At 36.4% G+C, this 18,807-nt stretch overlaps 4 protein-coding genes across 4 annotated transcripts in view; 2 read left to right on the top strand and 2 right to left on the bottom strand.

Annotated features, from left to right (window-relative positions):
* The first annotated feature begins 578 nt into the window (after positions 1 to 578).
* Positions 579 to 2,902, top strand: LOC111447366 (WRKY transcription factor 55). The gene is made up of 3 exons (XM_023086503.1): positions 579 to 1,241; positions 1,345 to 1,476; positions 2,415 to 2,902. The coding sequence occupies exons 1-3, from the start codon at positions 913 to 915 to the stop codon at positions 2,833 to 2,835; spliced, it is 882 nt and encodes a 293-aa protein (XP_022942271.1). The 5' UTR covers positions 579 to 912; the 3' UTR covers positions 2,836 to 2,902.
* Positions 2,903 to 5,370: 2,468 nt separating this feature from the next.
* LOC111447176 lies at positions 5,371 to 5,982 on the bottom strand. The gene has a single exon (XM_023086201.1). The coding sequence runs from the start codon at positions 5,980 to 5,982 to the stop codon at positions 5,371 to 5,373; it is 612 nt and encodes a 203-aa protein (XP_022941969.1).
* Positions 5,983 to 9,924: 3,942 nt separating this feature from the next.
* Positions 9,925 to 15,061, top strand: LOC111447364 (E3 ubiquitin-protein ligase RNFT1-like). The gene is made up of 8 exons (XM_023086500.1): positions 9,925 to 10,863; positions 11,776 to 11,852; positions 11,969 to 12,137; positions 12,566 to 12,654; positions 12,784 to 12,948; positions 13,068 to 13,145; positions 13,820 to 13,923; positions 14,661 to 15,061. The coding sequence occupies exons 1-8, from the start codon at positions 10,206 to 10,208 to the stop codon at positions 14,764 to 14,766; spliced, it is 1,446 nt and encodes a 481-aa protein (XP_022942268.1). The 5' UTR covers positions 9,925 to 10,205; the 3' UTR covers positions 14,767 to 15,061.
* A 3,430-nt stretch (positions 15,062 to 18,491) lies between these two features.
* LOC111447915 (cytochrome P450 714A1-like) overlaps positions 18,492 to 18,807 on the bottom strand; it is a 4,629-nt gene continuing 4,313 nt past the window's right edge. The window contains exon 4 of the mRNA XM_023087299.1: positions 18,492 to 18,795. Within this exon, the coding sequence (XP_022943067.1) occupies positions 18,583 to 18,795 (213 nt within the window). The 3' untranslated portion in view covers positions 18,492 to 18,582. The remainder of the gene's footprint in view (positions 18,796 to 18,807) is intronic.

Below are 18,807 nucleotides of genomic sequence, written 5' to 3'. Positions count from 1 at the left end.
AAATATCCTCTTAGAAAAGGTTGAAGAAAAGTGGGGCATGAGGCCCCACAAAAGCACACCAATTCCTTGTTTCAATTGAGGCATCGTTTAACCCTTCCTTCACACACACTATAACCAATAGGAGCAAAAGAAGAAGTCATCAAATTAAAAGTTGCAAATGCTAACACAATTTCCCTCACAAAACTTTAGCTCAAAATTTAAAAAATATCCTTACAAACTTTTTTGTTTGGTAAAAGTTCTAAAATACCCCTACTATTAATTTTAGATAAATCTCGTCAATATTTTGTTCTAAAAATACCTTTGAAAAACTAATTTTCAAAATATTAAAAAAATTCAAATAGAGGTCATAATCAAATACCATAGTTGTTAAGACGTATCCATGTCGAGCTGACCACTTTAGATAGTTTCTCCCTTTCTTTAAGATATATCCACACAACAATGGCCACATAAGATATAGTTTCTACCTTTCTTACACGTTGACGTAATAACAAAAATATTTTTCCACGTAGGAAAAAGAAAAAAAAGCAAGTTGAACGTAGAAACAAAAAAAAAAAAAAAAAACCCCATAATTCTACTAAGTCTTTGGTCAAAATATTGTAAAACCCTTCAAACCCCAATAGGAAGAATGTTTTTGAATGGAAGAAGAAGAATTGAAGAAGCCCAAAGTCTTCCTGTAGACCCAACCCCCCCATTTTGGTTGCAATTCCCAGTCGACCATGACCAATTCCCCCTTTTTCCCAATAATACCCACCACCCCTTTACTTTATTCATTCATTTTTGTACCCTTTTCATCCAACATGCCATACCATACATACATACATACCATACATACCATACCATACCATACCATACCATACATATATATATATATATATTTGTTGGCGATCTTCAATTTCTCACCATTATTGGGGTATGGAGGTGAATCCGGGCATGGAGGAGGCCCTTTCTTTGATTCTTCGAGGGTGTTCCTTGGCCAGAGATTTTGAATCCAATCCTTTAAATTTCCGCAATAATATTAATTTCCTCGCTCGTTTTTGCGATGAGATTTTGGGCGTTTTCTCCGCCGCCAAGGAGCGCCTCAGTCGCCCTCAACACGAGTGCCTCAGGACCAGTACCTCCCAATCTATGGACTTGCCGCGGATTCAGATGAGGCCGCCGCCGTTCGACGATTCCGGGAATCTACCGGCAATGGGTTTTGGTTCTTCTTCTTATTCTTCCACGTCAACCAAGGCTCGAAGACGGTATTGGTTAAATTATGAATTCTTTATTCATTCGAAAGTAAAAGTAAAAAAGTAAAAAAGTAAAAGTAAAAGAGATTGTTTTTTGTGAAATGGGTTTAACCAGAAAAGATGGAATGGCGAAGAGGACGGTGAGAGTGGCGGCGCCGCGCATCGGAAACACAGAGCTGCCACCGGACGACGGCTTTACATGGCGGAAGTATGGACAGAAGGAGATTCTTGGCTCCAGGTTTCCCAGGTTTGTTTTGTTACTAATTTAATTACGTTGCTAACTTCGGCTTAAGATTTTAATTAATTATTCAAATTAAAATCATAACAACACAAATAATTCAAAAAAAAAAAGCATACACATATTTAAATGGAATCAGAATAACTATAGTTGTCTGAGCAGACTCTTACAAATGTTGTTAGAGTTAGAAACTAGACTATCTGTAAGCGAGAACGCTGACTCCAATGGAGTGAAACCTCTCGTGAAGAGGGGTGAAAGACAGATTTTTTTTTCTTTTAAATAGTGAGACTGACGACTATAGATAACTAGTCAAAGTGGACAATATCTAGTAACGGTGACCTAAGGCGACCCAAAACTCTTACCATCCAACTATTAAAAAAAAAAAAAAAAACTTAAATCAATATAAAATAATAATAATTCAAATTAACTAACTAATTGAGTTGCTAATTTAATCTTTATGAATAAAAATTACAAGTTGTAAATTTATATTTAGTCTTTGGAAATTTAAAATTTATAAAACGATTTTTTTTTTAAAAAAAAAACAAAGATTTTTTTTTTGTTATTAAATGAAACAAAAAAAAAATTATATTTTTATTTTGTTAGGGGAAATTGATTTATAAAATAATCGAAGGTTTGACCGATTTAATTGAAAACAAATGTGGGACACCTTTGTTGAATTTCTGACTCATTCTTCGGTCAATAATTCTTCAATATTAATTTTTTTTTTGTTTATTATTAAATGTCTTTATCTATTATTAATAAACCCTTTTTTATTTTCAAATTTTAATTTTATTTGATTAACCACTCACATTTTACTAACTAATTTCAACAATTAAATTTATTATTAAATATTTAATTTTCACAATAATTAAATTTATATAAAATAAAAAAAACAGAATTAAGTTTGGAATTTTAACAAAAATAAATAAATAAATAAAATGTTGCAGAGGCTACTTCAGATGCACCCACCAGAAGCTCTACCACTGCCCAGCCAAAAAGCACGTGCAGCGCCTCGATCACGATCCCCACACGTTCGAAGTCGCCTACCTTGGTGACCACACGTGCCACATGTCCGCCACCGCCCCCTCCGCTCCACCACCGCCATCGCCGCTGCCGGAAGTTGCCGGGCTACACATGACCCAGTTCCCTCCCCCCTCCGCGGGATGGCTTTCGATGGAGTACGGGGGTCCGGCCACCATCCGATCTAGCAAAGACGTCGGCGATCAGTTTCCGGTGTTGGACATGGTGGACGCCATGTTCAACTCCGGCACCGGCAGCAGTAATAGTGTAGACTCCATCTTCGGCGCTAATGTGGGGGAAGAAGAACATCAGCATCACAAGTGGGAGAAAGACAACACGAAGAATTAGTACAATTATTATTTTTCAAATTACAATTTTTGGTCTCTCATATTTTGTTTTCAAATATTCTTAATACGCTCCATAATTTTTTTTAATTATATTTTTTTAGAATTTTATTTTAATACATGTAATGCTTCAAACAACCATATCTTTCAATTTTATTATACTTGGATTTGACGGGACAATTTCAGATCAAATGACAGTACGAGTATGAATATGACCTTTAAGATTTTACCGATGAAAATGAATCCTAAATGTTAGTGTTACGTACATAAAATATCAATTGATGAGACCACATGCATGAACATGAATGATATGTATTACCCTAATAAATATGGTGACAGTTACCCGTTTAATGTTTTGAGTGTCAATTCTCAGGTTACAATGTTTTGAGATATTATGATGAGTAAAAGGTTGCTCTTTTTATGTTTATGATATTACTAGGTTACAATGTTGGAGCTATTGGAGGGTAGCTAATTAACCTCTAGTAATGAGAAGTTTATCACGATTGACTTACATATCTATGGTAGTTGATTCAAAATGGGGTCGCTCTCCACATCTTCAATATGATTTTTAACGAGAATTGACTTTGTAATTTAGGTGGTCGCCAACCAACTCCTAATAGTACATGATTTATCATGACTAGATCGATATAAAAAAACTATTAAAGTCAATTAATGATATTTCGAACTTACTGAGTATTTTCATATTCTTCCATGCTACTTTTCACTTTTCATATGGTTCCTAAACCCACATGGCATGTAACGGGATCGGTCTTCTTTTATAAAATCCTTAATTTTACAAAAAGTTAGCTCATCATAAGAAAACAATATAATTTTGTTAGAAATATATAACTATGTAATTTTCTTTTTTTATAATAACAGTTAGTGCGAAAGTTTCTGATGGAAAATATATTAAACATTTTTTAAGTTATAATATTTACTTAAAAAAAAGTTGATTAAATTTATAATTTTAAAAGACAAAAAAAAAAAAGAAAAAAAAAAGGAGGAATAGTTATTAAAAGAAAAGGAAAATAAGAGAATAAATAATGGAGTGACGGGGTTATGTGGAAGGAAAACTGTAGGCTAATTTGACGTAAGCATGCTGACGTAATCGTATACACGTAAGCGCAGTAGGGAGGCAGTAATTGCTTGGGATAGTGGAAGAGGCTGCCACCAATATTTCCTCAAACCACAAGTCTCCCATTTGTTGGTTGTATTATTATTTATATTATAATTTAATTTTAGGGTTTACTTGAAATATAATTTTTTAGGACCCTAATTTTGTATTTAGTTAAATTTAATTTTATTTATAAAAAAATTAAAGTTCGAGAATAGATCAAATTATCCTTTTATGAATGCAACATTTCAACAAATATTATTTTATGAAGCAGATCAAACTTATTTGGAAGAAAAAATGCACAATATTTATAGACTAATTCGTAGTCAAGATCCTTCGATAAATTGGTTATCAATTTTTAAAAAATGAAAAGATTTAATCAAGGAATGAACATGTGAAATGAGTTGCTATCCCCTTTTGCAGCCCTGAAGGATTAGGTTAGTAAGCTAAGGTTGCCATTCTTGCAGCTGAAGAAATTAATGGGAGCACATGTGGATGTCGAGAATGTGTCCAAAGGGTTGTTGGATTCAGTGAAAGTGATGAGCAACCAAAGGGACTAAGGCAGGAAGAAGGAGAGGAAAGCCATCCATCATGGACATACTACAAGTGTATTACCAATCCCCTTATAGGACCTGCATTTGGGTAAATGATCAAAGTTTCCATCTTGGGTAGAGAATAAATTCCACCTTCCTAGATCAGATCAGATTGCAAGGATCCAAATCATGGAGTTCAAGAAGTTCCACGACTTTATAAAGAATGCTTCATTCTCTCTCTATCCGATGTGAGATCTTACAATCCATCTCTTTGGAGGCTAGCATCCTCGTTAACACACCACTCGGTGTCTGACTCTAATACCATTTGTAACAGTCTAAACCTATCGCTAGCAGATATTGTCTGCTTTAGCCCGTAACGTATCCGCCATCAGCTTCATGGTTTGAGAGGTTTCCACACTCTTATAAGGAATGATTTGTTCACCTCTCCAACTGATGTAGGATCTTACACCCGCTAAAACAAGGAGTAACAGCCTTAATCTTCCAAATTCACCAAATTCAGTTTGAACTTTTCATGTTTGTATTAGGGGAACCATAAAATGAGCAGATCAAATTACCTTTCCTCCACCCTACTTATTCTGTCTTCTGTGTAATATACCGTTTGGAACTTGTTCTTTATTGAATGAACTTTCATGCTTCCACATCGGAAGACTTTCTTCTGTCTCTCTGTTTTATGACACTTAAGAAACATAGGGAGCTGAAAAGTGATGAGAACAGACAAAGATGTGTGTCACTAAATTTGGTACAAGTATGGTTCGTGTTGAGCTAACAGATAGAGAAACATACAAGAAATGATAACAGGTGAAAAGGGATTGTTGAAGTTCCTCAGCCCAAAGCTCCGGAACCTCCTGCTTCTGTCTGTTCTCTAATGGTACTAGGGAAGGATTATAAATACTTTTCTTCTCTGTTTGAAACTGAAAAGCTTGCAGCCATTTGGCTGGTTGAAGAAGAAGGTTTGGGAGGAGATGAATAGGAAAAAGAAGTGTTTCAAAGAACTGTAAAGAAGGAACTCTGATGTGATGTCAAATAAGTTTGGTAACTCCGAATAAGATCTCATATGAACATGTTCATCTTTCTTCTTCCTCTCTCTCTCTCTCTCTTCAGATTCATCATCAGAATGTTGCTTAAGAGCTTGAAAAACTCTAGAACTGGTACTGAAAATCTTAGCCCTCCTATGGTAATCAGTAGGGTCTCGACCTTCATCTTCCCCCATAATGGCTTCTCTTTCCAAAGATTCAAGCAACTCCACCATTCCTTTTCCTCCACTGCCGCATTTCTCCTCTAGCCTCCCTAGTTTCAGCCACTCTTCTCCCTCCACCGACAATTCTCTCTCCAGCTCCGCCACAGAGCTCCCCCAGCCACCCTGACTAACACATCTCGGTGCCGCAGCCTGACGGCGGAGCCATGGTGGGGAAACCGTTGAAACTGGCCTGAATTTGGGGAAGACGACGGCGGATGGGCGGTGGAAGAAGGGTGAGACTTGCATCGTTGGTGTTGGTGGAGTGTTGATAAAGTGATGGGCTTTATTAATGTTATGGGGAGGGATTCTGGAGAGAAGTTTGAAATATAGAGAATGTTGCGGGGAGAGAGGCGGCGACACTGGCCACCGTTTGACGTGGAAGTCGGAGAATCAGTGGAACGGACGTGGTGGCCAAATCAGGTAAAAATATTCTTTGGTGTAGTGAAATATATTGCTCATGATGTTGATAGACAAATTCTAAATCTTTTAATATATATGTTCTTACTTTTATGAGGGTTGTGGCACTAGATGCCTTGAAATTTGTGTAAGGTACTTAAGATTTGATAGGTTTTTGAAAGCAACAGGAGAGAAATGTGGTCCAAATTAGCAACTTGTCTTAATGTGTACGGTTCAAGAAGTTCATGAATGTATTCTTCTTTCCTAGGCTCTCAGTCTTACTTCATTTTAGGACTTCAATGAAAAATACAAAACTCAAGTTGCAAGGAAGGACCATTTTACTAGTGATCATTATTCAGAAGTATTCAATACTTATGGTTCTAAAACGCAAACTTTCTGATTATATAGACTAAGGACTGATGTTCTATGCAAAAGCATACCTGTACTGTGTACCCTGAAGTTTATGAACTTTGTCGGCTACGAACACAAAAGTTTGTTCATTTGCCTCTCGTCTACGAGTATATTTGCAGCAACAGCAGTTGAATCTTTCCTTCCTATCGCTATTTCAGTATCCAAATCCTGCGTTGATACAATGAGAACAAATTGATTTAGGATACTTTTGTTAAATTCTGTTCATATACTATGACAAAAAATGGAGAATATTCTTATGAAAAAAGAAGAGATGTTACCTCACTTTAATGACCTTCTAGAAAACTAACATGTTTTTTTTAGTTAATTTGAATGAATCAAATAAAAGCATATTCCAAAAGGAGCCAAGATCTCTGGCAAAGGCCACAGCATTGACGTCATTATTCGTGGCACCCATTTGGATGAGGGCAGATGCCATTGGTTCATAATCTTCAGATGAAATTGATGCCAAAAATACGTCCATCGCAGCCCATGTTTCTGGAGATATACACCCAACTATTCCTGTAGGTATATATATATATTTACACATCAAGAAATGTGGCTATCCATTCCGAAGTCCCAAACAAATGGTGGTTGCAGTTTGTAAATAGCTGTCTAAGAAAATAAGACTAGAACTTATGGCAAGTAATTTAAGGCATTGGCGAACATCCTTATTAATGGATTCCTACAAACAACTAGCATTTCGTCGAATGTGCTGAGAAATAATACAAGTTCAAGAAAATGGACATCTGTAACTCCAAGAATGGAAATTCAAAATTAACATTTGAAGGGAGGGAAGAGGAGTAGAGTTCAGAAAAAAGAGAAATTTCAACCACATTAACCCAGAAAGCTCTGAACTCCAACCCCACAATCATTCTATACATACCCCACAGCCATTTAATTATGGAAGGACGTGGGATTGAGCCAGATGGTAAGAGCGAAATAACCATTCAAATGATACCAGGCATATCAAATGAGATTAACGAACTCTATAATGGAGAAGAATGGTTAATATATTTTTTTTTCCCGAGGACTCTCTCTCATAAACTAATTCCAAAGTCTATCTAATTCCTTCTCCACCTCTTCTTCCTTCCTATTTTTAACCTCCTGCCCATATCAAACTCCTCCCATGGCTGGCTTGGCTAACAAACTCATCTCCCATCTTGGATACTCTAACCAACCCATTCTTTTAGTTAAATCTATCAACTGACTTATATAAGTTAGATTCCTAACACTACCTAAATCCCGAATATCAATTCTTTCTTCTTTCTTATAGAAGAAAAAAAATATCAATCATTCAATGATCAATACTCCAAGACTTTAGATGGTCACCTTGAGACTTTGTAGTAAGCTCCGGAAGTGGTCTCACGATGTCAAACTGAATGGTAAGCTGTTTCATTCTTCGTTGTCAGCCAAAACATGAACGTTTTGTAGACTATTCTCCGATCATCATATACAACATCTCAAATTACTTTCATTATCTTAATTAAGACTGATGCTTTTATTTAGAGGGTTGGGGGTGGATTGCTGCTTCTATTTTTTAAAATCATGTGGTTTCTTTCAAGTCAAGTTACCCAAAAATAATACTGACGCACATTGGCAGAGAGATTTAACCTAATAGGGAGTCGTTCAATGGCTGGAATCATGGAAAGAGGATGACACCAACTAACGCTGTACTCTTGTAAAAGAAGATGACAAGGTTCAGAGTAGCTTATACAGTGGAAGAACAGATAGTTTCAATCCTCTAAAATCTAGGTAACAAAGAAGACATATAAAGGAGAAAGCAGCTTTTAGAAATATTTTAAGCGAAGTTCAAGCTCCCCAAAGAGAGGCACCAGGTAGGAATCTTCCTTTACAAGCGACTATTGGTTATAAATAACCTTATAGACATGTTGATTAAGGATGGAGCTCCTATGTGACTAAGAAACATGTACAAATAACAGTTGTAGATGTTAGAATTGCAAAGGTCCCAACTTATCCATCCTCGCCCAAATCAGGATAATTGATTCAGAAAACAAAAAAAACAAAAAAATCTCACACGTAAACTAGCTATATGTACGAGTTTAGTGAATTCCCTTCATATAAAATCTTCTTTATTGTCAAGAAATGATTTAAGAATTCATTTGGAAGATGATTTCTGCCTAGACAAAAGAACATGTTAAGAAACGACGATTACGAACACAAAGTTAAAGAGACTGGATAAAATCTGAAAGAACCAATACCTGCGCAAATCTGCAGGCCACTCTCAACCAACTCCAATAAATGCTTGAATGCTTTGAGCTAGGCTTATGGGACCACTTGGACCTGTGTTTATGGATGGAACGGATGCAACGACCTAAGCCCACTGCTAGTAGATGTTGTGCTCTTTGGGCTTTCCCTACTTTTTCTTTCTGGTTTCCGCTCAAGGTTTTTAAAACGCGTCTACTAGGAGGAGAGGTTTTGATACCCTTAAGAGGAATGCTTTGTTCCCCTCTCCAACCGGTGTGGGATCTCACAATGGAAGTCTGCATAATGTCTTCCAACAGTTTAGGCAGATTTTCCGTGCTAGCTGAGAATTACATAGGCATTTTGTTAGATTTTGACGAGGATGGAGTCAAACAGATGAAATCCAAACACACATTCATTAGGTAGGAAAAAGTTGCCGATTAAATTACAAGTTCTTGCCCGTGAGTCCTGGTTAAAGTGGATTTCGGAAAGGGGGAAAAGTTCCCAATTTCCTTCTTTATTGAGTAGGTAGGAAAAAGTTGCTGTTAACTTCAGGAGTAAAGAAGAAGCACTTTCCTTCTCCTTCTTCCCTAAACATACGCACGATTCTCTAGAGGAAAAATAAAAAGTCAGTATGCTTAATTTAATCCGAATTGTTCCGCACTCTAATCGGAAGATGCAATGAAGTTTTCAACAGACGCAATCGCTTCCAAAGCAGAAAGTTCGAACAATCAAACTCCATAACATTTCCGAAAAGGCAATCGCAATTAGAGAAGAATAAGAAGAAGAAGAAGAAGAAGAAGGCAACTTCACCTTGAAGGCGCGAATCGAAGAGGTCCTGAGCTGGAGTGTAACGCACAAGGAGACGAAAGGCGTTGGGGCTGAAGGCATGGTGGGAATTCTTGATAGCTATGGCGGGCAATTAAATGGCTTTATTTAGTTTTCATTTACTTTTATTATTATTATTATTATAAGAGTAAATTAAAAAAAATAATAATTAAAAGGAGGACCCAACGGTTCAACGGTCGGCTTGGTTCGTATGTTTCGCCGAGCCGACTAAGCTGAATTAGTCGCATTTTTGTGCCTAATACGATACGATATTATACGATACGATACGATACGATAAGACTCGGCTTCCACGCGCACTCCCTTCTCCTCCACTATTTGCCTCTCCCTACGTTTCACATTCAATTCTCCATTTTTTTTTTCCCCAACCTATTTCTTCGTTTCCTTTTTCCTTCCCCAAATTCCCCCGGCGACCCACCTCCCTCCGCCCCCTTCCGACCGGATCACCGCCATTTCCGGCTCCAAACGCCACATTTATTCTTGCCCATCATCTTCTGTTTTTTTCCTTTCAGGTGGTGGGATTTCGAAGGGGTTGAATCGGTACAGGTTTTGCAAGGAGGGGGAAGGTCGAACATCATTTTGGGCTTTTGCCTTTTGCCTTTTGGTCACTACCAATGGAGACCTCGGCTTCCAATTCTGATCCTTATCCCAATTCTTCTTCACCCACAACTTCTCCTACCTCCTCCAGATTTGGGGTCTCGATCCCTTCGCTCAATTTCTTCCGTTCGCCTCTGTCCGTCATTTTGGATTACTCTGGAATTCTTCCCACTAGGGCTGTTCCTCATGAATCGGAACCTATAATCAACGGCTCTGCCACCCCTGATTTGCGGGTTTATTCTCAAAATCAGAATCACTTGATGACCACCACTTCTTCTTCTTCTTCTTCTTCTAGTACTAGTCCCACCTCCTCCTCCTCCGGTAATACCAGCCCCTCTGGGGAGGTTTCGATTAGGATTATTGGGTCTGGGGAGCAAGATCCTTCTCCGGCTCTGGTTGGACAAGCTGGCTATGAGCAAAATGGTGGACTTCCTGTTTCTGGGGATCAGCCGGAATCCCCTGATGAGGAACGAGTTCCTTTGGTGTCCACTGCTTCTTCGTCTATTCAATCTGGAAGCAGTCGTGTTTCAGAATCTGGAAATGGCGTGGAAGAGAGTGTTAATAGAGATTCGTCTTATCAGAGATACGATATCCAGCAGGTTGCCAGGTGGATTGAACAGATTCTTCCTTTCTCTTTGCTACTGCTGATAGTCTTTATCCGTCAGCATTTGGAAGGTGCTCTCTTTTGTCCTCTCTTTTGTTGGACCGATTATAGTTTTCGATTTTCATTGCCCTTTGCACTTGGCACCACTTTGACGTATTGTTCATTTTCGTTATCGAATTTCATATAGTGCTGGTAGTAACTAGTCCTTGTTAAGATATAATTAAGTGGGAATGCTGGCCATTGTTTACTCAGGACTTCCGTTGTATCTATTAAAATTTCACTCTCGTTAGTTCTTATATCTTTTAGATGACTTACAGCGTGATTGTAGAGGATAATGTTTGATTTGAATACTGGTGTGGTGTGGTAAATTGCCCCGGATGTTTTTTTTAACGTACTTGAGTACTGAAATTGCATCGCTGTTGGTGTAAAAGCTACTGTAGTATATTGTAGGGTTTCTTGCAAGGCGGTTGTTGTAAGATGTAGTGATAGAATCATCCAAGAATTTGGAGACCAGAGTTTTTTTAAAGCGTTGGAACTATCTTACTATCAAATGCATATAATTTATTTTCAATGAAGAAAAATAACTGGATTAACTTTGTTGACAATTGGGTTCTGCTATTAACACATGTTTTCATGTATTGAAAAATAAATATGCGTTGAAAAGGCAGCTCACGGGAGTGGGAAGGAAGGTGTTGAGAAAGAAGTAGAGGAATACTGTGGAAACAGTTATGTTAGCATCAGATCATTTGGTTTGGAGATGACACTTTGCCATAAATCTTTGGAACATACTTTTGGACACGTTTGTTTGGTAGTCGACATATACATCAATTATCTTCCACTACCTAACCTAATAAGGGAGTTGCAGTACACTGTTAGGTGTAATCACAAAGACAAGTAGTGATCATCTTGTAATCTTCTCCCTTTTACTCTCTTGCTGTAACATTCTTCTAATTGGTGAGAAATTATTTCTTTGATATTTCCAGGTTTTTTCATCACAATTTGTATATCAGCTGTTATGTATAAGTCAAACGATATTGTCAAGAAACAGACTGCTCTAAAGGTGGTGTAAACCTAAACCCAGACTTATCTTATCTATTAGTACCTTATTTCTTTTTCAACTTCACTGAGAATCCACTTGCAAGAAATATACACTGAAGAATTTACTCTCTTTTTCAGGGGGAGAGGAAAATTTCTGTCCTTGCTGGGACATCTATTGCATTTTTGGTTCATGTTATTGGAATTTACTGGTGGTGCCATAGTGATGATCTTCTGTACCCGTTAGTCATGCTTCCACCAAAGACAGTACCACCATTTTGGCATGCCTTGTTCATAATCTTGGTTAACGGTACAGATTTTCCCTTGCTTTGGCTTATTAAGTTTCTGTAGATAAAATGATTGAATTAACATATGGAATGGAGCTTCAAAAAATGTATGCAGAAAATTCTTAAGTATCACAGCGGGATTTCTAATTAGTTAGCTTGAATGGTGATATAACAAGGGCATAAATATGGTTTATTATCTTTATGTTATCTATATGGATCTTGCAAACATAGTTTTTAAGACAGGATTCAGGATAATTGCCAAAAATTGAAAGAATGACATTGTGGTTTTTTCTTTTTCTTTTATTATTATTATTTTTTTTAATGGTTCAACCTTCCTCTTATTCCAACTTCTTTGTTGTATTTCTCTCACAATTTTCTGTACAATTTTTCATACATTTGATTTTAATTTTCTCATTCTTTGATTTTGGACTCTATTGTGTTGCCATGCTAGATACGATGGCGAGGCAGGTTGCAATGGCTCTCAAATGTCTTCTTCTTATTTACTACAAGAATGGCAGAGGCCATAATTTTCGCCGGCAGGTATTATGAGATCTCAAATTTAGCTTAATCATACGTTTTGTGTTTATCTTGTATTAACCATTAATATTATTGAAATGTCTGACAATTACTTTGTTTTAGTTCTTTGATTGTTTATAATTCATGTCTCAGGGTCAAATTTTAACTCTCATGGAGTACACTCTTCTGTTGTATCGTGCATTATTACCGACACCTGTATGGTACCGGTTCTTCTTGAACAAAGATCAAGGAAGCCTTTTTTCATCACTGACAACGGGATTGTATTTAACTTTCAAGCTAACGTCTGTTGTTGAGAAGGTATGGTTTAAAACATGAATATTCGTACCTTAATAAGCACTCAAAAATTTAATATTATGTCATAGTTCGTGGAAACCAACCTTGTTCACGTACTATCTATTTTGTTATTTTCTCTTTAGATTCAATCATTCGTGGCTGCATTTAAGGCTCTATCACAAAAAGAAGTCCATTATGGATCATATGCCACATCAGAACAGGCAAGTATATACATACCAATCTATTGTAGTCTCTTTTGAAATTTACCATTTTAAAACAGCTTTGTGTTTCTCCTTGCATATAACTTTAAGCATCTATTTAATGTATCCCTCAAATAACGAAGTAACGTAAATATTTGTGGAACCCCTTAAGATGATTGAATGTCTCCTTCTTTAATGCTTTCTTAATGTTACAAGTCATTCCCTCTATAATTCATGTTAACGGGATTCCCTTGTTACATTCTCATGAATATGTGATAGTATTACTAGACTACAGGATATGGTCGGAGAAGTGACCTAGATTTTCTCTTAGATCAGATAAACCAATGTGCCACTATCTTTCATTGGTATGGCGACTTAACTTTTATACCTTTTGATGTTACATGATTGACTCTTCTATATTTAACATTTTTTTCTTGCTTTCTTTCTCTCTTTCTTTATTTGCTACTTCCCCTTTATAATTCTGGCTAATTGGAGTAATTCGTTTCAAGTACCTTTTGGTCTTCATTTGGTTGGGTATTGTTCTTGATTTTGGAATTTATTTGTAAGCGAAATTTTAGTTTTTATGTTAAAAAACTGCATTCCAATGAAGGTTTTAGGGGTACAAGTAAAATTTGCTCTTTTCTTTTATTTTATGTAGTTACTTGTATCAGGCTTCCTTATACTTTATTTTACAGGTAAGTGCTGCGGGAGACCTCTGTGCTATTTGCCAGGAGAAGATGAATGCTCCAATCCTGTTACGCTGTAAGCACATCTTCTGTGAAGATTGTGTTTCTGAATGGTCAGTATGATGACTTCACATCTCTTGTGTTTTCTGAATACTACCAACATTGCATTACTATATTCATATCATACCTCCATAGGACCAATATATCGATTATAACAGGGAGACAAGCATTCTAATTTGAACTCTTAGGTACTATAGTAATTATCTACCTTGTTATGAGCCAAAAAGTCATGCTCTTGGCTGAGAAAAACTGAATTTGTTCATCAGGTATCGAGGAATTAGTTCAGTTTATTTTTAAATTCTTTTACTGGATGGCCTATCATATAAAGTAGAGGTATATAATTTTTAGAGTTTTTTTTTGCAAATCCAAACACACCACATTATCATTCCATCCTCATATGTATGTTATGAATCCTTGGGACTTAACCATGCTGCAGTCATTAATATTAGAAATGATCTCTATATGGTCATATCATTCTTATTATTAGTGACAGGGGATTCTGTGTCTGACTAGTATGGCTACGGCATTTATTTGACTGAGACTATGCTGTGTTGCCCACACTTTTTTTCATGTACTCCTGCGCACGCACACGACAATGGACCTACTCGTGCGCACAGAGATGAAGGAACCAAAAGAAAAAGAAAATGAAGAAAGAACAGAACCCTTGAATCTTGATTAATAGTGGCACGATTCTTTCGACTGGGCATAAGTCTAGTGCTTAGGAATTAGTTGTAGCTCTAACAAATGTCATTGCATTTCCATTTACTGGTTTGAGTACTTGTGTTTTCAGGTTTGAAAGAGAGAGAACTTGCCCTCTCTGCCGGGCGCTGGTAAAGCCAGCAGAACTCCGAACATTTGGCGACGGGTCGACCAGCTTACTCTTCCAGTTGTTTTAGACAACCATTTGACATTTCTGGACGTAACAGCTCTATCAGCTTGACAAAGAAACATATTGTTTATTGGATGGACACGGGGGAAGAAAAAGAACAAAGAGAAGGGGAAAGAAGAGAAAAAGAAAAAGGGAAACATAACATAACATCCAGATGAGTTTAAAGATGCTGTCAAATTCAAAACTGGATTAGTATTATATTAATGCTTTGTAATCATTGTGACGAGTTGAGTTAGATGTCCAAACAGAAGATGGATTTAATAAAATCCCATTTCATCATTAAATTCAATGAAATCTAATTCTTAACGAAAAGAATCCCACTGTGAAAACTGCATGTTACTTGAAAGACTGATGAGTATTCCCCGTAGAGTCTAGGCCTGGAAACAGCTGCCATGTTGAATGTGTTCAGTCTGCAGTGATTATGTAAACACAAATAATTGTTGTTCATATACTGTTCTACAGGTTTCAAGTGTGAGGCGTCACCATCTATGACCTGTTCATACTGTTTCTGAGGCCTTTTTTCTGTGCTCTGAACGGTGAAGTTATGAAATCATCAAAATTGAACTATTTGTTGTAATGATCAAAGCCAAGTAGTATACATGCAACTATTTGTTTCATGTTCTTATTTTTTAAAGTTTGATACTTATGCCTCGGACTAGTGCTTATATTTATTTATTTTGTTTAAGAATCGTTCTCTGTACACTAGAGATAGACAACACTCATGAGATGAGAGATATGAGTATAAAAAACGACCCATCTTAGTAGTAGCTCTCGAAGTTAGTCTATCTTCATCACTAATGTTGAGTACAAATGATAAAGTTGGGTTCCCTTGAAGAAGATCTAGATCTATCCTATCTCTCGTGGGCTCATTAATAAATACAGAGAATGTTGAGTATTATGATTATTTAGAAAGTGACTCCACCTCTTAGACCATGAAACAAAATCACGTGCAATCATAATTTAGATTAATACGATTATAGTGGAGTTGATATACGTCACTTTCATACATAGATATATATCACTTTCATGTACATAAAATCCGTAAACATGCATCAATTTCCCATAGTCATGTCTTCGAAAGAGAGAGAGAGAGAGTTGAAAGAGATCGAGAGATGGTACGAGGTTTTTTTTTTTTTTTTTTTTTACCTAACCCTAGTTGACATTGACTTGGTCAACTCTCAATTTGAACCATTAAAATCCAATTTTTTTTACAACCTTATTTCGATGAGCCAAACGAGGTCCACCGACCTAAATGGACCATATCTATGTCAAATAAGTTAAAAACACGAAAATTCATCCTCTATATAAATTATGCACTTTCTCTTTACTCATAAACTTCAAAGTTATCACACAATCAACTAATCATTAGATTACGACATGGGTTATATATAAAATACTTAAAATTGGTTGATATTATGTATTAAATCATTTATAAACCCGTAAACTGAGTAGCTGTATATAATTTCATGTATATGTTAAAAAAAAAAACTTTTTTACTTTATTTAAAATAAAAATAGCTATAAAATTGTCTCTCTCTCTCTCTCACTTTAATGTCCCAAACTCTTATGGCAGCCTATGTCCCATCATCTCCATATATTTCCCTTTTCTTTTCTCCTTTATTATACCCTTCTTTCTTTTCCCCTCTTTCCTTTCAAACGCTGTTCCTCCATTGTTTAGGGTTTCATGTCCTCCACTCTTCTTCACCATCATCATCATGCTGCCTCTTCCAGGTTAAAGCTTCTAAGTTTCTTCTTGTTTGTTTGGGAATTTGTGTTTGTATATATTATGTTGATTATAGAGTCATGTTTTGGTTGTCTTGGAGGTTTTTGAGACAACCCATGTCCGAAAAAGTGTGTAATGAAGGATATATTGCATGAAGAGATGGAGAGAGAGAGCTTCCCTCAGCCCACTCATGGAAGGCCTCAAAGGGGTTGCCGAACTAACTGCCGACTCATTCACTCAAACACTCAGTACTGTTCTTTCCTCTCTACTGTGACTGCGTGAATGAAGCGGGAGATATTTTGCACTCCCGCTTTTTCTTTGCTTGGACTGAAGGGAGCTCCTCCTTTCTACTTCTCCATAAAACTCTCAACCCAATTCAACTCTCGCCTTCTTTGCCCTACCCGACCCGGATGAGTTCGGGACGACTTTTCGGGAGGGTGAACTCACCTTGTTAGCCGTAGTCGACCCTGATCAGCTCGGGGCGACTTTTGGGACAATCAACTTACCCTGTTTGCCCTAACCAATAAGTTCGAGATAGTTCGAGATAGTTCGAGATGTTGGACATTGAAATATGGACGTAGAGGTAAGAATGTATGGAGAGCCTAACTTAGCTCAATTATTGCATTTTTCTTCATTTTGTGAGGTTCCCATTTCATTCTTTTTCACTTTTACTCTCTCTGATTGTGCTCTTTCTTTCAGGCAAGGCTTTCACACAGCTATTGATTGTGCTCTTTCTTTCAGGCAAGGCTTTCACACAGCTATTGATTGTGCTCTTTCTTTCAGGCAAGGCTTTCACACAGCTATTGATTGTGCTCTTTCTTTCAGGCAAGGCTTTCACAGCTATCAGCAAACCCTGTCCCCAAAAAGGTAACTTCTTCCTATGCTCCATTTGTTGAAGTAAATGGTTAGAAACGTTAGGTCTCTGAAATGATTGATTGCACCAAAAAACAACAAAATCAAAGCGTGCAAAGGTTAAAATTATGCAATTTCAACACAATTTAGTAAAAAAAAAAAAAAAAAAAATGAAGAAGTGGGCAATTGGAAATATTATTCCTTTGAAAAGCTTCATGTTTGATGATGGCAGATAAAGTTAGGTTACATGAGAATTTGGCAGTCCTTCACCAGCTTTCTTCCCTTTCCTTTTTCTCCCATTTTCCCTCCCAAATTAATTCAACGCTTTCCACTAAACCATTAAGCTTTGTAGGAGCGTTCATATGACCCGATTAGTCAGATTTTTTTTTTTTTTTTGTAAGTTGGATTGAACTTTTTGAAAACCAAAAATTGAAGTCAGTTTACGGGTTACTTGACCAACCGGACCAACTGGAAAATAGGGTTACAACCCAACCAACTCTATTCTACTCTTAAAATTACAAGTTGACATTTTGTAACACATCACTTGTAAAATGTTCGATATTTAAATTGTATGAGATTTTTGTTACTAATGTAGGATTTTTAAATAATTAAAATATAAAAACAAGCCAAAAATTGATTGGGAACCCTGTTTAGATTAATTTTGGGTTAATGTACATTTCTATAACTTTGGGTTTTATCAAATTAAATCATAGATACGTGGCGTGGCATTCGAGAGGTTATACACTAAGGTCGAAATTAAATATATAAAAAATATCTAAACCCCCATGAAATTTTGAAATTTTTAATTCCACCAATCAAAAAAAGAATCTATAAAAGTAAATAAAATATAAGATTTATATTTATATATATTATGTTTTATGAGTTTTGATGAACTTTCCACAGTGGAGGGGAGCAGATTCTTTTTTTTAATTCTTTTTTTATTTTCACAAGAAAATCAAGTACGCTCTGAACTGAGTTTGATTTTATATAAAAACGCGCCGTTTTGGTCCACTTGGATTTATAATAATAATCTTTTTTTATAATATATTGTAAACAACTGCCATGTTTTTATATATTTCCTTTCTGGACGTTACATCATTTTGTCTCCCATCTCATAATATATTTTCTTTTCTAAAATTCATTTAATTAATTTAATTCAAAATTCAAATATTTTAGTAGCTCGTATAATTAATAAACTTGTACTGTTTGATAAACAAGAGCTCACACTAAACTTCCGATAAACCCTAATTTAAACCCTTTTGAAGATGATCTTCATCCCATTGGCCGGCTCTACGATCATTCTATACGACGGAGAATGGCGATATTCAGAAGACAATGAAAATCTAAACTTGGAAACTATCAGAGAAATAACGATCTTCAACTGAACCAACGCAAAGTTCTTCCCTAAACATAGTCGAGGCCCTGCCCCAAATGGCACGTATGCTTGAGGAAACTTGCAAGCCTTGGCTATGCC

The sequence above is a fragment of the Cucurbita moschata genome, unplaced genomic scaffold (assembly GCF_002738365.1).
Source record: "Cucurbita moschata cultivar Rifu unplaced genomic scaffold, Cmos_1.0 Cmo_Scf00009, whole genome shotgun sequence".
NCBI classification, from domain to species: Eukaryota; Viridiplantae; Streptophyta; class Magnoliopsida; order Cucurbitales; family Cucurbitaceae; genus Cucurbita; species Cucurbita moschata.
This window is presented reverse-complemented; position numbering and strand designations above follow the sequence as displayed.

Excerpts from the sequence above, each read along its gene's own strand:
- LOC111447366 (XM_023086503.1), top strand. The coding sequence starts at position 913 with ATGGAGGTGAATCCGGGCATGGAGGAGGCCCTTTCTTTGATTCTTCGA. Across the intron at positions 1,242-1,344 it reads TCAACCAAGGCTCGAAGACG|AAAAGATGGAATGGCGAAGA; the intron begins GTATTGGTTAAA and ends GGGTTTAACCAG. Across the intron at positions 1,477-2,414 it reads CTTGGCTCCAGGTTTCCCAG|AGGCTACTTCAGATGCACCC; the intron begins GTTTGTTTTGTT and ends AAAATGTTGCAG.
- LOC111447176 (XM_023086201.1), bottom strand. The coding sequence starts at position 5,982 with ATGCAAGTCTCACCCTTCTTCCACCGCCCATCCGCCGTCGTCTTCCCC.
- LOC111447364 (XM_023086500.1), top strand. The coding sequence starts at position 10,206 with ATGGAGACCTCGGCTTCCAATTCTGATCCTTATCCCAATTCTTCTTCA. Across the intron at positions 10,864-11,775 it reads TATCCGTCAGCATTTGGAAG|GTTTTTTCATCACAATTTGT; the intron begins GTGCTCTCTTTT and ends TGATATTTCCAG. Across the intron at positions 13,146-13,819 it reads CATATGCCACATCAGAACAG|GTAAGTGCTGCGGGAGACCT; the intron begins GCAAGTATATAC and ends TTTATTTTACAG.